The following is an 18516-nucleotide window of genomic DNA, read 5'->3' as shown; positions in this document are numbered from 1 at the left end:
ATCAACTTTGTTACCTGGAAAGAACACAATTCAGAGATAATAAATCGAGTTGGAATACAATCCTTGAGTAAACCCCCTTTTTTCTGCAAAATATTGAGTTGATATTTGGGAAAAGGTAACCATAGCTGTTTACACAACTTCCAAAGTCCCCTTGGTTCCTGGTAGGAAAATAACCTGGGAGCAGAATAAGAGCACGTCCAAAATATTTTCAGTGTAATTCTGCAAAGAAAGCTAGTTTTCTATTGCACTGAATTTCATCACAAATCATTATTTCCATTATTATTATTAATCTGATTCATCTATTATTAAATTATGTGTTCTCTGTACATTTTGAAAAAATAATTGTCTAAAGATAACACATTAGAACACATGGATAAGAGACTGCAACTGTTCTGCACTTTAAATACAACACACTAAACCACAGTTGTGAAGAAAGGAATAAAAACACTGGATTTTTTGGACCTTTTGAACTATTTTTATTCTGCCTCACTCAGCAAACCTCCACAATAACAAATTAGTTTAAAAACTTCACAAAAACCAAAACACAATGGTGGTCTAGAATGACCAAATTTGTATCACTACTTTTTAGCCAACAGATGACTCAGAATGGATCAAATCAAGCTTGTTAGACGGCCCATGGCTGAACATAAAACAAGTACTCTGCGGACAAGTAAAGATCTCTGATTTGAATTCCAGCACACAAAAATAATTTACCCCAGTAAACTGAACTCAAATGTCTACATGGGCAACAAAATATTTAAAATATCTCTACCCCTAAATGGTTATCAAACACATATAAAATGTGTAAAATTGGTGATTCCATTTCCCATAAAACTCCAAAACGGGAGCAAGATCTTTCCATCAACCCATATCAAAACGTCTGATCCTAATACAGCAACTTACAACATGCAAAACTCTCCATAGAACACAATATATAGGACAAAGGATGTTCCAAATGGGCCTCACACACTCAAACATATGCACACACTGCAAACACCCACTGAAAACTATGTGCACGCTGTACGGTCTTGTACGCCTGCTCAGAGGGCCTGTCGGAGGATATGTGAAGACCTTTCCACACGGTTTAGTTGCCACACCCAAACTGTTCATGTTAGGTGACATAAGCACATAAATGGAAGCACATAAATCAAACATAGTTTTTACTGCCTCACGCATCGTTAAAAAAATTATCTTCAAGAATTGGAAGTCATAACATTGTGCATAACTCAGGTTGGTAGGGCCATTCTTGTGCTACCTCTACCACACCTTACTTGAGAGCACACTAGTCCGCGTACACACGGAAGAATCCATTACAGAGAGAGTGCGAAGAAGAACAAAAAGGGAGTGACACACCAGTCATGAGATAGGAGGCGCCACCATGCGGCAATACACTGCATAACAACGGCAGCTGTTACACTACGCCAGGGGTGTCCAACTCCAGGCCTCGAGGGCCGGTGTCCTGCAGGTTTTAGATCTCACCCTGGGTCTACACACCTGAATCAAATGATTAGTTCATTACCAGGCCTCTGGAGAACTTCAGGACACGTTGAGGAGGTAATTTAGCCATTTAAATCAGCTGTGTTGGATCAAAGACACATCTAAAACCTGCAGACACCGGCCCTCGAGGCCTGGAGTTGGGGACCCCTGCACTACGCAGTGACCCACCTCTCCTTTTTAATTACACTACGGCCGTATCATCATATATCGCCATACACAACAACAATAGGCGACCTTCTAAATTCCCTGTTAATACACGCGGAGCTCCTGGTCTTCTGGCCAGCACTAAAGCCTCCAGTTCATCTCAGGTTGTGGCAGCACTCGAGGAGGAACAATATGAGTATATAAGTGTGAAAATGTATAGGAAAAAAATTAAGCTTCACACACTTGTTTATCATTTAAAGTTAGATTAATATTTACACAAATATATGGAGAGCTGCAAAACTTGTAATTCAATCATTTTAATTTTTTTTACTACTCACAAGCACCACTCTGTGATTACAACCTCTTAAATTAGTGAGTACAACTGTTCACTTGCACTGATGACAGCTATAGCTGAAATGTATTCATGTTGCTTAAAAGTAAACACTCAGTGAGTGCTGGCGTTTTGTTTGTTTAAAGGATGGATAAGGGTATAAGATATAGAATTAAGCACACAGCTTTTTGTATAATATCAAAATGGATCAAGTAGAAAACTCTGTCTCAGATGTAAGCACTACAACTCTGCTTTATAGTCTCAATTTTCAATAAATGATTACTGTATGTGAATATGGCAGGGAAAACTCTTCTTATAATGTCTAAAAGCCTTTTTCAGTGTCTATAAAAGTATGTCTGCTTTTATAAACCTTGAGAAAGGAAGTGAACTCCAGTTGCTCTTAATGGTTAACTTGCATGTTTTTCATGTTCTTCAGTGTGTAATTGAATAGGAGCAGCTAGTAAAAAGTTTGGACATAAGATCAAGTATCTCGGAATTTAAAATAGTGATGCACAAAACCTTGTGGGAATAAAAGCCAGGTATTCTAACGATGATACACTGCTGAAGGTAAGAACACTTTAAACAGTATTTAAATAGCTTTGCAGACTCACTTTTTTAGCAGTTTATTATATATATGTAGCTACAAGTATTGCAGTCTGAATACAACACCCCTGTAATAAAGCCTCCCTTTACAAACGTTTTTTTTGCATTCTGTTTTAGAGAGTTGTTAATTAAACCAAAAACCTTATATTTAATAACTATAAATACACTGACCATAACTGTCATGAACACATGACTTTCTAGCAGGACGGCTGTACAGTATTAGAGACAGACCTCATAACCTGCTAGCTAAAGATGGTGTGCTTTCATGTTTAGGTTTCTTGAAAAGTGTTCAGCGCTTTGTCAAAATTAGAAATAGAATCATAATGTAGTGTTCTGTGTCTCAAATTGCTACATCCTGTTTTATTTTCATTAGCATTCCTGGGCATGTGCAGAGCCGGCCGAGTGAACTGATCTTTTTCTGGAGTTAAAAAAAAAAGAACAAAACTTTTCTTCACAACTATTGATTTAATGTTGAGTTTCTGGAAGAAATCCAATTTCAAAAATATACCTACACTATTAATCAAAATTCCACCTTATCAAATGTCTTTGAATTAGTCAGTGCCTAAGAGTCTGTTGCTGTTAGTAATTATGATTAATTGTAGTTGCTGTGTAGTAAGTTTCTTAGCTTCTCTGTGCCGAAATGAAACGGATTTTTCTGTGAAAACACTTCTTTACCTGACAGTGTAAAGCTGATCTAAGACAACTGTACCAGCTGGTAACCATGGAACTGGGAGCATCTTGCTCTGGGGCTGATTGCAGTCAGGAGTACTTTTACATTGAACAGAGTGGACACAACAATGAAAGAAGCAGACTACCTCAGATTTCTAAACATTAAATCTTGTTGTGAAATGGGTAAGCAATAGGTGGATTGCGCTTAAAGGTCAGGGGTCAAGTAAACAAACATTTAATTGAACTCTCAGTTTTGCATAGAAGTGTCGATAAATATCCAAGAATTATGGTAACAAGAATTACGGCAGATGCTCAGCTACAATAGTCTCGAGAAAAGGCACAACTTGGTACATTGATGGAAACCCCAAATTGATTTGTAGTCCAAACTAAGTTTTAATATTTTATACATTTAAAGTTCAAATTTATACATTTGCACTGCAGTTTTATATTTTTAAACCTGTATTTGTGCAATCATTCTGAGCCAGAAAAAGAACACTTAAAAGTCCAGTGTTTCCTCTACAGGTTTGTAGGGTTTCCTTATAATCAATTGCTAAATACTAACATTCACAAGCTACAGGATATAGCTTTCAAATGAGGTGGCATACAAAAATTTTGGCATTGCAGTTTTTCTGCAAAATTCTACAAAAAGGATCAAATGTTAATGCAACAAAAACAACAATGCTGTCCCAAGACGGGTTGCTGGTGAATTGGTGGATATTAAGAGATTAACAGCCATGAATTAATTAAATTGTTGTTTGGAATAATAATGTCCAGAATACTCACTATACCCTGAGTTATGACTTAAGCAAAGAATTGTCAGTCTGGCTTTTACTAATATAAATAAAAACTGAATGGCAGTACTCTCAAAGAGAGTGTTCCAACAGAGCACCAGCATCAGATAGACTCACACCATACGAAGGTCAACAAACTTCATCATAAGACCCTGAGTGGTGTGCTCAAGGTGAATCTTACGAAGTAGCTGAATGGACTCTAATAAGACTGAACTGTATAGAAAATTCTATAAGTTGAGTCAAGGCTGAATTTAGGCCTGCTGCATCATTCTTAACACGTCTACAAGTTGAAACCATTAAGAAACAGACAAATCACTCAATTAAAATGGCTCAGTGAGGATTTCTGTTTAGTGTCACGTTTAAATCATGCCGACTTCCTCAGGACTGTTATCTTGGCTAATTCCATTAGAACGTGGAACGGCTGGGAGAGAACTCAATCTAGGAATTATTCCATGTAGGCTAATTCACCTGTCTGGGGCCTAAATGAATGGAGGTAATTTGGCTCAATTGAGAGTAATGACAGAGAGGGTGAGAGGGAAAGAAAGATGGACAGGGTGGAAGCAGGAGAGAAAGGATAATTAAAGCAGAAATAACGAGTGGGAAAGATTCAGAGCTGACCAACGGCAGATGAGGGTGCAAAAAGTCTTTTTCAAATACAGACTCAGAAATTAAGAAGCTAATAAAGAAGAAAACTATTTAAAATGGCTTTTTGTTCAAATGTGCCTCTTGTGGTGATTGTGGTCAAACAAAAGTGGAAAAGTGTAGCAGTCTGAGTATTTGGGAGCAAGTGGATAAAGTCATAAATTGCACAAGTATTTTCTAATTTACACTATGTGGAGTAATTTCTTACCACTGACTTCATTTTTTTATATCAGTATTATTTTGCCCTCACTTGGACAGCACAGAAACAAAAATCATAGCTCAAACGTTGGAATCACGTAGTAGACACCTGATAACTAATGAGCAATTAGAAATCATTGTGTGTGTTTGCAATTTATGATATCGTGTTGCCTTTTGTTCATTTCTTTTTAAAGGCCACTATAGGTTTCTTGGTAGGGTATCATTGTAAGGTCTCTACCTTCCACTATAAAGCACCTTTGGGTGACTGATGTTGTGATTTGGCGCTATATACTGTAAATAAAACTGAATTGAATTGAACCCACAATCTATTTTTGGATTTTATGAATCAGTGTAGTTTTCTAAACTAAAACTGCAGCAAAAAACATCAGTTTCAAGTGCAGGCAGCTCGTTCTGTTACTGTGAATACTGATAGTGTTTTCAGGCTCTGAAACAGAGTTTTAGTTTTAGTTTGGGAACCGGTGACAGCTGATGGAAGAGCAAGGATTGTTTTGGTTGCAATTTCTAAGGAAAAAGTAAACGTGCCAAAAATGGCTGAGAAATAAAACTGTCTTGATAATTATCACAAAAAAGTCCTCTAATAATAATGATAAAAGCAGCATGATGGGAAGCCAGCCCTGCTCTTAGTTTCACACCCTTACACTGCACCTCTCACTTTTTAAAAGACAAAACACATATATACAGACTTGCACGAGTGATGACTTATGCAGTGAGGTAACCATGGGAACTGCCTGCTAAACTTTGATCATTTTTGTCCTCTGTAAACCAAGCTGTCCAGCTCTTAAAATGTTGTTAAAATCATATGTAAAAACATTTATTTCAGGATGTTTCTACCAGAAGTGTTCTACAATCTATTAATCATTGGGTGCACTATAGTTTTACACACACTGCAAAAACACCATCTCAACTGTAAATCATGGTGGATGGAACATCTTCTGGGGCTGACCTAACAATAACTGAGGGAACGATATATTCCATACAGAAAATACAGTATTAGCTAAAGTCAGAGAACCAAGTCTGAGAACCTGAAGAGGGCTGTTCATTTCATTAATGCCGTTTTGAAGGTAAAATGTTCCAAAATTCTTGTTCATTTTTTTTGCAACTATCAAAAGCAGCAAAAGAAAATGCTAAGTAGAGTTTGCTGTTGGTAAATTACTGGCTGTTAATTACAGAATGCAACTAAGTAAGTTCCCATTCGTGCTCCATTCCAAAATTGTCAAATTCCTATGAATACCACCCCACAGGGAGGTAATCCATACCATCTCCCTCTGGGAAAATGTTATCCTCCATACATACATTCAAACATCCATCTTCTGTTGTTTATCCAGGTCCAGATCACGTGGGCAGCAGTCTAAGCAGAGACTTCTAAACGTTCCTTTGCTGGCCACCTCCTCCATTTTCCAGATGTAATTTCTCCAGCATATCCTGGGTCTGGCCTGGGGCTTTCTCCCAGTTTCTCCCATGCCTGAACCACCTCAGCTGGCTCCTTTTGATGTGGAGGAGTAGTAGCTCAACAAGCCCTTCCCAAATACCAAGCTCCCCATTCTATCTCTATGGCTAAGTCTACAGTGTTGGGGAGTAACGGAATACATGTACCGCCGTTACGTATTTAAAATACAAAATATGAGTAACTGTATTCTGTTACAGTTACCGTTTAAAAAGGTGGTATTTAGAATACAGTTACTTTGTTGAAATAAATGGATTACACGGCGGTCTTTTCCTGTTTCATATTGTCGCGGGTCAGGACTGTTTGGGTTTTGTTTGACAGCTATGTTCTGTTGTTCCAGGCGGCAGCGTTACGGTTGCCATGGTTACAGGGTGACGCGCGCTCTCTCTGCGACTGTGTGTTTCCTGGGTGAGAGAGCGCTTTTTTGTTGTTGTTGTTGTGCTAAGCTAATAGGCAGAATGCTACAGACATAGCCCTAAAGAACGTAGCCTCATGGGCAGTGTAGTCCGTGCTGCAGGGAGAATGGACTGCCATACCCGTTATGTGTCTGTGAGCGCGAGGAGGGAGAAAAAGGAGAGTGGAAAAGTACGAGTTGTCATCGAGCAGAAACGGGAGCTGGAAGCATGTAAATATAATAATAACCACTGCAGCCAAGAAGAGTGCCTGACGAGCCCAGTTGTAAGTAAGCTATTAAGACTCGTTTTCTTCCGAAACAATAAATTCCGTTGGAGCAGCCTTTCAACGCCTCTCTCTGTCTCTCGCTAGCAAACTTGACCCAGACAACAAAGTAAAGCTATTTTTCGGCTAAGAGCCCGACACGGAACCCGACATATTAGCCAGAGGTCCCTTTACTATGGTTTGGAGCCGCGGACCTTCAGTAATAGTAATAAGTCACATTCATGTAGTTGTAAAAAGCATGATAATATATTAAATAATCCAAAGTATTCAGAATACGTTACTCTCATTGAGTAATGTAACGGAATACGTTACAAAATACATTTTGGGGCATGTAATCTGTAATCTGTAGTGGAATACATTTTAAAAGTAACCTTCCCAACACTGTAAGTCTAGCCATTCAGTCACCACCCGTTATTCAGCTCTCTCTTCACCGGTATAGCATTTGTCCCACTGCTAACACTCCACCATTCCTTCAGGTCCCCACTCCTTCACTCATGAAGAAGACACCAATATATTTAAACTCCTTCACTTGCTATGCATTCCAGCGCATTGCTATGGACAGAATCGGTAACAAAGGCCAGCCCCGGCAGAATCCAACACCCACCAAGAACTAGTCTTACTTATTACCAGCAATTTAGACCAAGCTTTCGTAATGGTTGTACAGGAAACGGCTAGGCCACAAAAACGGACCTAACACCTCTTTGGTATTTGATCAAACTTTAAAAAACACATGTAGACTGATTGGACAAATTCCCAATTATCCTCTAATATCCCCAATCAGGAAAAAATAGCATTGCGGTCCAACTAACAGGCTTATTCTCCTCTTTAGCTCCCTGGCATATCCAACCTGATGGTTTCCACCATCTGGTTCAGGTTTTTTTGTCATGACCACTGACCACCTTGCAGACACATCTTCACACAGCCACTCCAGCAATTGAGGTGCATAATATAGTCCATTTAGATTCAATGTTCTCAACCTTCCTCTGTTGAAGGACAGTCCAGCATCCTCTCCTGCCACCTAATCAAACTCATTACTAAGTGATGATCAGTTGATAGCTCTGCTTCTCTCTTCACCAGAACATGTGGCTGCAGATCTGATGATAAATTTACAAAATCAATCATTGATTTGCAGCCTAAGGTTCCCTGGTGACATGTACACTAATGTTTGAATGTGGTGTTTATTATGGATATGCAAACTGCCCTTAGCACAGAAGTCAAAGAATAAAACACCTCTTTTAAAATGTACACATGTAAAATTCAAAAATCAGAGAGTACAGTTCAAAAGTCTTTAGCCACCCCCTAATTCTTTATATTTTTCCTGGAAAATGGGAAGTAGGTGCAGTAATTTATTGAAAATTGCAAACATACACTACCAGTCAAACGTTTTGACACACTTTCTCATTTAATGGTTTTTCTTTATTTTACTGCTTTCTACATTGTAGATACAAACTGGGGATGCCAAATATATGAAAAAAAAGATTTATGGAATTATGTAGCAAAGAAAAAAAAAAGATAAATAACTCTAGCCACCCTTTGCTTTGCTGACAGCGCTGCAAACCCTCGGCCTTCTCCCAGTGAGCTTCATGATGTAGTCACCAGAAATGGTTTTCACTTCACAGGTGTGGCTTGTCACAGTTCATTTGTGGAATATCTTGCCGCCTTCTTTTTCTTCTGGGACCATCAGTTGTGCTGCGCAGAAGTCAGTTTGGTACACAGCTGACAGCTCTATTTAACAACTGTTAGAATTCATATTATGAAATGACAGTCAGTCTGCAAAATCAAAGTAATCAAAGCAAAGGGCGGCTATTTTGAAGAATCTAAAACATGTTTTGAGTTATTTCACTTTTTTGTTTACTTCATAATTCCATGTGTTCATTCATAGTTTTGATGCCTTCACTGAGAATCCACAATGTAAATAATCATGAAAATAAATAAAAAACATTTAATGAGAAGGTGTGTCCAAACTTTTGACTGGTAGTGTACATAGAACTAGAGTATATAAGGCACAGTTTTTATAATTCTATAAAGCTTGAAAATCAATACTTCGTATGAAAAAACTATGACACAGCCAGGAAAGCTTTCTTGTAATGTCTTTTTGGAGATAAATATCTGAATTTCAGGAGCAGGACCACGCCTCCAAACACGCTCCTTCCGGTTCTCATCTATATGTGTTCACTAAGCTGTTCATTCTTGTTTACGTGCCACATCCTTCCTCCACTTTTCAATTCTTTAACTTCTTCACTTCTATTTAGTACATGTGGATCTGCCAGGCCAGGGAGCCACCACCAGTCCCTTTTGAGGCTTTCCCCAGTTCAATTCATGTCTAAGCATTCACCTTTACCTATATGGGGCCATAAGATGGTTGGCTTTTTTCTCTGTATGTATTATTGTACGGTCTACCTTACAATATAAAGCATCTTGAGGCAACTGTTGTTGTGATTTGGCACTGTATAAACACAATTGAATTGAATTGAATTAAAATGCTGTCAAACCCAAAATGAGGAAGTGGGCCCAGCAAGTGAAAAGCAGTCTTTGGATCTACAGGTTTCTTGACAAATTTTCCCAAGCTCTTCTTAAGATGTTGAGTGTGTTTTCCTTTTTTTCCGTTCTGATCCAACACTGTTCTATTAATATTAAAGTCCGGGATGTGGGGAGATCAGTCGAAGACTGGCTGGATTATTTTGTGTGTTTTTCTATGTAGATTTGCTTTTATGACATTGGCAGTTTTTATAGAACCATTGTCATTGACACAATTGGCTAAAGTGTAACCACAAGCTATGCCAGAGCCTCCACTACGTTTTACAGATGACTGTAGAGACCTTTCTTGTAGCGTTTTCTGACTTTCTGCACATACTGAAGATGGTCTGCACCAAGAATTTCAGCTTTAGATTCATCATTGATTCATCATCAATAAGATTTGTTGCCACTGATTTTCAGTCCAGTCCTTGTGTAATTTGGCATACCTCAGCCCTTTCTCTCTGTTTTCTTCCTTAAGAATGGATTCTTGCCAGCCACTGTTCCATTTTGAAGCCTAATTTCTGATGAGGCTTCAACAAACAGGAGATAAACTGAAAGGCCAGATGTATCGGTCAAAAGGCTTCTGTCAGGTCCTTGCTGCATTTATTACAGATGGTAGATCAATTTCAATTTCTTAATGACACGACTTTCAGATTCCATTCATCTGCTGTAGATACTTTTTTTTCACCACTTGGGTGTGTTGCTGAGTGGTGGTACGGTGATTAGCACTATTGCATCACATCAAGAAAGTCCTAGTTTGACTCCACCACCTTGCCAGGGCCTTTCCGTGTGGAGTTTGCATGTTCTACACGTGTTTGTGTGGCTTCTCTCCAGATGCTCTGGCTTTCTCCCACAGTCCAAGGATATGCAGTTAGTGGGGTTAGGTTAAGTAATGATTCTAAATTGTCCATAGGTGTGAATGTGAATGGTTGTCTCTTTCTACATGTTAACCCTGCGACAGGGTGTACCCTGCCTCTCGCCCTATGGTAGCTGGGATAGGCTCCAGCCACCCTACGACCCTGCCAAGGATAAGTGGAACAGCATGGAATTATTATTATTGTAATGAATTATAATTAATGACACCCAGTTACTTCAATCAGAGGTCACTAAAGTAAATTGATGTATAACATTACCAAATCAACTTTAGCTGCATGTTCTCCTTAAATTGCTGGCTGTCTATGAGACTGTGTCTGCTCCTAGACCACCAAAAACAGACCAAAAGTAAGCAAAAAACATTTAAAAAATAAAAAATCACAAAGAAAGAACAATAATTATCCACAACTACACCAAAGAGTAAAGCAGTGAAATGTGGTTTATTAAACATTCTCTCTCTCCCTGTTAGTACATGAGTTAATAATTAATCAATAAATTGATTTCCTCTGCCTTACAGAAACCTGGTTACAGCAGGATGATTATGTTAATGACAGCAATCTTCCCCTGCAGCTTATAACCCAACCAAAGACGCAGACACAGTTTTAGTTCATTTGAAAGCCTGACACGTAGCTTGTCCACCCTAGCTGGACAACTCAAAAACAGTTTTATTTGCTGTTATCTATTGTCCATATGGGCCTTACTCATCTGGGTGATTTCAACATCCATCTAGATACTAAAAATGACAGCCTTAACACAGAATTTAATCTATTATTAGACTCAGTTGATTCAAAAGTCATTTCTGTGCTTGTCCTGCTAGACCTCAGTGCAGCATAATATTTTAATACAATGATTAGAACATGCTATGGGTATTAAAGGTACTGCAATGCAGTGGGCTGAACCATATCTATCTATTAGACACCAATTTGTTCCTGTAAATAGAGAGTCCTGTTTAAACACTAAGGTTAATTATAGAGTTCAGCATAGTTTCGTGCTGGGACCAATTCTGTTTACATTAAACTTGCTTCCTTTAGGCAGGATCATTAGAAAACATAGCATACATTTTTACAGCTATGCAGATGACACCCAACTTTATTTGTCCATGAAGCCAGTAACACAAACCATTTAGGTAAGCTTTATGTCTTTAAGACATACAAGGAATGTTTTAAAGATATAAAGACTTGAATGACCTCACATTTTCTGCTTCTAAATTCAGATAAAACTGAGATTATTGTACTCTTAAGATCTTAAATCTTAAATGATGATGAAATGATGAGCCCAATGATACCCCTGAGCAGTGTTGGGCAAGTTACTTTGAAAAAGTAATTAATTATAGTTACTAGTTACTTCTTCAAAAAAGTAACTGAGTTAGTAACTGAGTTACACTATTCTAAAAGTAATTAATTACTTGAAAAGTAACTGTTGCGTTACTTTAAAAAATATGTTTAACTAGCTGAAAGATTAGCATATAAATTTTTACCATCTTAATAAATTTGGGACCTTTCCATAAATATTTCTACTCCAATCGATCAAACACATTTTGAGCATCAAAGAAGAAAAGTCCAGTCTGAGACTGGGACCTTCTGGACTCACCGATAACATTATGTTGTCAGAAGACAAGCTTCCTTTTATAAAGCCTGTTTGATCACTGTGATTCAGTTTGCCCAGCACTTTCTCAAGGCGTGCAGCTAATATTTTGGCATATAGTTTAACAACTGCATTTATTAAGTAAATGGGTCGGTAATTACCACACTCCTCCAGAGTGGGCCCAGCATTTCTAAAAGTGTCAAATATAACTCAGGAGGTTTTCCATCAATACCTGATAAACGAACTTTGTTGGTAAGTTTGAGGGCATAATACAGTTCTCAGAGAATCTCAGGTTTTTATGTTTTCTGGAGAATGAACTGGAAGGTGATTATTCTTTAAGAAATCTTCTGTGTCCTCCTCAGATGGCGAGTATTCACACAAATATAGCTGAGCAAAGAAAGTTTTACAGGTATCATCTCTGAATGTGAGGTAAATATTTGTTTTTAATTTATTCCAAAAACAACAGGGATGTTTCTATTATTTCTCTTATTATTATTATTATTATTATTATTATTATTATTATTATTATTATTATTATTATCATTATTCTATCTCGCATTCTTTACATTTTTTATAATAAGTGCCATGGTCTCTGTGCTTCCCTGGCTGGCTCAATGTCAGGCCAGATGTTTTTGTTATTATTGTGCTCTCTCTTTCTGTCTCTCTCCTCCGTCAGAGCTCTGGGCTCCCGCCCTTGGCCCATGCACCTGGCCTAATTACTCACCTGCCGCTGATCTGTCTGATTACCTGGCCACTATTTAAGATGGCGGTTCAGTGCTTCTCGTCACTCTTTCCCTGGGTCCAGGGAAATACAGTTTACTGTACAGTAAACTGGACCCGTTCCCATTTCCTGATTATCTGAGAGTGGATTAGTGGCGAGGTGTGTGTGGAGCGAGAGCGTGATTGACTGAAGCGGAGCGTGGAGAAACAGAAGAGGAGTGGTACGTGTGTGTGTGCGGACCTTTTTCCTTCCTTCCCACGGATCCCTGGAACCCCGGACCGCTGCACGTTGTGTATATTGCACTTGGTGTTTCTGTAAATAAACTGTTGACTTTCATTTTGAAAAGAAACCTTGGTCTGCACTTGAGCCCATTCAGTCCCGTGACAATAAGAGCAAAACCAAATGAAACTGTTTCTCAAGAAACCGTTAATGAAGTGTAACATTAAATCTCCATCTGTTCGGTTTACATTGGGTGGGGGAAAAGTTAAACAGACTAATAATTGGATTATCATCCAATAGACTTCTTGGGAGGATATTAGCTGATTGAACACACTGAACCAGTTTAGCAGAAGTAAGATTATAGTCTATACTTAAAGACATTTTGTGGGGTGCAGAATAAAAAGTAAATTCTTTAGTGGCTGGCTTCAACACTCTCCAAATATCACTTCAGTTCAAATTTTTGGTACAGACACCTAGGCCCTCAGATGATACAGTCTGAGCTGTTGTCTGTGAAGGTTCTCAGTCATCCAGGTCATCGTAGTCTAAGGAGCTTGGAAAGAAAAGCGTCTGGACTTCTTTAAGTTGCTTGAAGACGTTTCACCTCTCATCCAAGAAGCTTCTTCAGTTCTAGGGTCAAATGGTGGAGAGTCCCAGATTTAAACCCTGTGGGAGTATCCCCCCAAGAGAGACACACCTAATGATCCTCTACCTAATCACACGAGCCAAGGTGTGAAAACGGGTGTAGAACCCACTGTGAAACCTAGCCCCACCCTATCATGTGTTTTCCTGAGGTCAGATGGCACAGGATGTGAGTGGGCATTAAGGCGTCTGGGAAGGGATCTCAAAACTGGATTATAGATGGCAGACAGTTGGTGTCGTAAACCACCGCCTCTGTTCAAAGATGGTCGTTCAAGTGGACATAAATGGCTTCTTTCACCCCTCTTTCAAACCATCTGTCTTCTATGTCCAAAATGTGAACATTGGCTTCCTCGAAAGAGTGACCTTTGACCTTTAGATGCAGATGGACAGCCGAGTGTTGAGCTTGAGCTGTTGATATGGTGTGATGAGACCTGTCCATGTTTTGATTCAAGAAGGTATTCATATCAGCTCCAGTGAATAGTGCATAATCACTCAAGTTAGGCAGTTCTTTAGACAACAGTGGGAAGATGTTTACCTCATAGATGGTAAGGCCTTAAATAGATACAAATACCAGTTTTTCCACTTGTAGATTAAAGCAACAATATGCCCAACTCCACCGATAAACTGGAATTAATTTTCTCCACTTGTACATTATAGTTACGTTTCATCAGTATCATAACCCCTTTCTGTTTAGAACCATCGCCTGAAGCAACAATGGTCTTATAATATTTATTTTCCATTCTGTTCATATCCACTGGTCTGAGATTAGTCTTCTGTAATAGAGCTAAAACCAATTTCTGCCTGTGCAGGAAATCGAGGATGCTAGTACATTTTAAGGGAGAATTCAGCCCTTTAACAGATAATAATACTGTTAAAGTTGATAGATAAAACTGTTAAACTGGCCGTAGATTTTTATATTGAGTAAAAGGCAAATACATAAAAATAACCAAGCATACTCAACACCTATAAGTAAAAAACAAACAAACACCGAGCATTATCATTATCTATCTATAAGGTTATGGGTACCTTTAGAATGTCTGTAGTGTCATTTATGTGTTGATTATTGTGTAGTTGAATCCACACCACCCCCCTCCCCCAAACCCCTTAATAGCTAACGTTCTTGACAGTCACGAAGCGAGGTCTAGTGAACCTGTGCCGGCTCCCCTTCTGTACAGTACAAAGTAATTACGAAACCTAGTGTATGAAGAAAACAACATAAACCAGAAACCACCATATTGAAATTTGCATTATTTGCAATGTATTCCAAGAATGTAAAGCCATAAACTGTGCTGTATTTGGCATAAAATTGCAACCGCTAGCTCACTAATCTTGAGTGCAGTCTTGTCCATTTAAGTAATACAATGGTTAAAGCTTACTCTAAAGATTCGGTCATCATGTTTCTCACCACAGACTGCAACGTTTCTCTTTCGGCTTTAACTGTTTGCCTTATTAGCTCTGCTACCTCGTTTGGTGTCGGGCTAGCTCTGAAGCATTTATTTACTAAGTTTTGTGTTTTTACGGTGAACTCGCTGGATTTTTGTTTGGCATGTTTGAGAAAACTTCTTGCTCAAACCTTGATGTGAAAAGATACACTAGCTGTGCTATAACTGTCAAAGACAGGGAGAATATGGCAGGAGTTCAATGTGGCATGACCACGTCACTGCATGCCTCATCAGAAGTCCTCCGGTCCCCCTTCTTAAAGATGGGAACCACAGCCCTGTTCTGCCAATCCAAAGATATCAACCCTGATATCCACGCAACACTGTAGAGGCGTTTCAACCAAGACAGCCCTACAACATCCAGTGCTTTCAGGAACTCAGGGCAAACCTCATCCGTCACAGGGGCTCTGCTACCAAGGCCTCATTAATTAGTATTAATCTCTTGCTCTCTTCCACGGCGCATCTTTTATCCTCTCTTCCTTCCCCAACAGATAGCCACCCCCCTGAGCCTGTTTCTGTCAAAGGGTTCCTCCTGTTAAAAAGGAGTTTTCTCTTCCACTGTCGCCAAAGTACCTGCTCATAGCAGGGTCAAATGATTGCTAGGGTTTTCTCAGTTTTCACTGTATTATTGTAGGGTCTTCCTCTTGCAATGTAAAGTGCCTTGAAGGAACTGTTGTTGTGATTTGGTGCTTTACAAATAAAACAGAACTGAATTAGTCTTATCTTTAATACCCCAGCTGTACTGCCAGTTTGTTTCCTTTTCAAAAGTCCCCAACAAGTACACCAATAACTAACTGCTTTCCTGCAGACATAGGTTGAACAATGATTAACAAAATTGCCCGCCAATCTCTAAAATTATAAAATGCCTGTCTTTGAGTGATGCTGAAAAACAAGTTCATGCATTTATTACTTCTAGGCTGAACTACGGTAATTCATTATTATCAGAATGTCCTAAAATCTCCTTGAAAAGCTGAATGGAATGGAATTTCATTCCAAATACATTTGTTTTTCCAAGATGAGCTCTATAAATTGGGGGCCAAGGTTCAGCAAGCTCCAGCCTCAGGCCCAGCAATGCACACACTCACATACTAAGACACAAACACCAACCCGATATCACAGTAAAGCGTGTAATAGACACACCAGTCAGACGATGCAGTACCAGCAGGGGGAGATAATAGATATAAAGTCGAGAAGTTGCTAGTGATTTTTTGTTTTTGAATTTTTTTTGTTGGCTTGAAATGAAATCTCTCTCTCCTGTTACTGCACCTTACTGCAACTTCTGCATGAGTGTCCATTGCAGGCATTGAAGAGACAAAGCCTGAAATGGACACATTGGGCCAGCATGTAGCGCGCACACACACCCAACTCACTGACTCACTCACTCACACATACCCATTCACCAATGACACCCATGCACACACATCAACCCCCTTTGAAGTGCACCCCACCCCCCACTTCCCTCCCATGCCAGCAGCAAGTCCAGGACGCAGCCATACCCAAGTCTTGGGGCTCACCTGCACGCTGCGTCAAAGCCAATCATCCATTCAACTGAGAAAAGACACACAAATATGGGACAAGACAAACTGCTCTGAGTCTAAGACAAGCTACAGCTAGCAACAATTGATCGCTCTCACCTGATAGGTGTTCACATATCCTTTCCCAGAGCCTGTCAACAGGCATACAAGACCATATAGCATGCATGTAGTTCTTCTAATAACTGTCTATACAGTGTCTATACAGTGGGAGCATATGTTTGAGTATATTTGGAACATCCTTTGTCATATATAGTGTGTTCTATGGAGAGCTTTGTATGTCACAAGTTGCTGTAGTAAGAACACATTATGTTGAACATGGGAGCATGCCATTGTTTGAAAAACATTGTAGTTATGAATTTTCTCTGCTAGTTTACTGCTAGAAAGCTTTAAAGTTAATAAAAAACGCCCTCAGTTTTTAATGGAAGCCCATTAGCCATTACAATTTGTTAAAATTTCAGAAAAAAAAGCCCTTAGTTTGATACAGAAAGTTATTCTGTTAAGCATGTCCGAGTCAAATTTTCCAAATAAAAATCCTTGAATAGTTACAGTAAAGCAATTGAATAGAATTCTTTGAACTCTCACTTTGATAAAGTAAAAGCATTTCATTGCTTATTGAAAATATTAAATACTTTCATGCTATCCCCCTTAAACTTTTTTAGGCAAACTGTTTACCTCTAGCAAGCAACAGAACAAGTCCAACATTAGCAACAGTTCTAGAAATACTTCTAACAATTAAAGACAGGAAGATGGTCATACATTAATAAATTAAAACACTTTTTGGTGCGGGTTTCTGGATGCTTCATTTATAATGGTTTATACTGTGTATGACTAATATACACACACAAAGAAACCTAAATAAAAACTCAGTCAAAGATAACTGTTAAAATTTGTATTGCCATACTGTAGTATTTGTATTTGGCCACTGTATTTACTGTTTATTGCATGTTGCTCATCATTGTTGCTCATATTTTTCTCTCCCTGCTGGTCTTCAATTAAAATTTTTAGGTGCAACCACCCAATTTCCCCGTGGAGTACAGTAAACTTTCATCTTATAACCATAATTTTAGGCTGTACCTTTCTCCAATGTAGCCAGCTGTGCACTGGCACTGACCGCTGATATGGTCACATAGCCCTCCGTTACGACACGTGCACTCCTGGGAGCAATTAATGCCAAAGGATCCAAATGGACATGGCTGGGCACACACTGGACCCTGATGGAGAAGAATATATCACGCTTACATGCACATCAAACATGTCTCGCAAGGAACCGACATATCAAACATATTAATTATTGGCAAATTAGGTAATGACAGTAATGTCAACAGTATCCAGTGAGCAGTTTCAAACTTCTGTAGTCTAAGAAAAACCCTTGGTTCATGTTTATGGCCTCGATTTAAATTTGAATTTATGGAAAATTAACTCAAATTAATTTAAACTAAGACAAACAGTTTAATATATGCAACTTTACACTTCACAATTCTTTAAAGGTAGATTCTGTTATTTGAAAAACTCGGCTCTGTTGTCTCATTTTTTCCATCTAAAGTAAAACAAGGAACAAAAATCTCTGGAATCAGTCCAATAAATAGTAAGCAAGACTGTTACCTGCAATGTAATCCCATGTGGTAACTACCCACTTCAAAGTAAAAGTACCTGGTGTCTGACAATGTGATGCAAACTACGACGTGACTAACAGAAATCTCATGGGAGGTGAGCTGTTGCAGGAAGACATTAGTGTAAATGAGACAAAAAACAAATAGACAGACTTGTCAGGTGAAGAAATATTACAGCCTATGCTCACTCCCAGAGCTTCAGATATTGCAGGACAAAATACTGACTCTGGTTGACATACTTGTAATATACCGACGCCAAAGGACACTTCCTGTCTTTGTGACTTCTGGCATGAGGTGAATATTTACTCTGGGATGAAAACAGGCTGCTGGAAATCGTAGCTTAATGTTAATTAAAACTAAC

The 18516-nt window shown here is 38.8% G+C and overlaps 1 protein-coding gene across 3 annotated transcripts in view; it reads right to left on the bottom strand.

The window, feature by feature from the left end:
* Window positions 1-18516, bottom strand: part of LOC134625010 (multiple epidermal growth factor-like domains protein 11) — a 238769-nt gene that overhangs the window by 76096 nt on the left and 144157 nt on the right. For all 3 annotated transcript variants that reach the window (XR_010093679.1, XM_063470306.1, XM_063470315.1), the window contains exon 9: window positions 17620-17756. Coding sequence is in view for 2 of the 3 variants with exons in the window: in XM_063470306.1 (XP_063326376.1) it covers window positions 17620-17756 (137 nt within the window). In the remaining variant the exon portion in view is untranslated. The remainder of the gene's footprint in view (window positions 1-17619; window positions 17757-18516) is intronic.

Source organism: Pelmatolapia mariae, linkage group LG1 (genome assembly GCF_036321145.2).
Source record: "Pelmatolapia mariae isolate MD_Pm_ZW linkage group LG1, Pm_UMD_F_2, whole genome shotgun sequence".
Taxonomy (NCBI): domain Eukaryota; kingdom Metazoa; phylum Chordata; class Actinopteri; order Cichliformes; family Cichlidae; genus Pelmatolapia; species Pelmatolapia mariae.
This window is presented reverse-complemented; position numbering and strand designations above follow the sequence as displayed.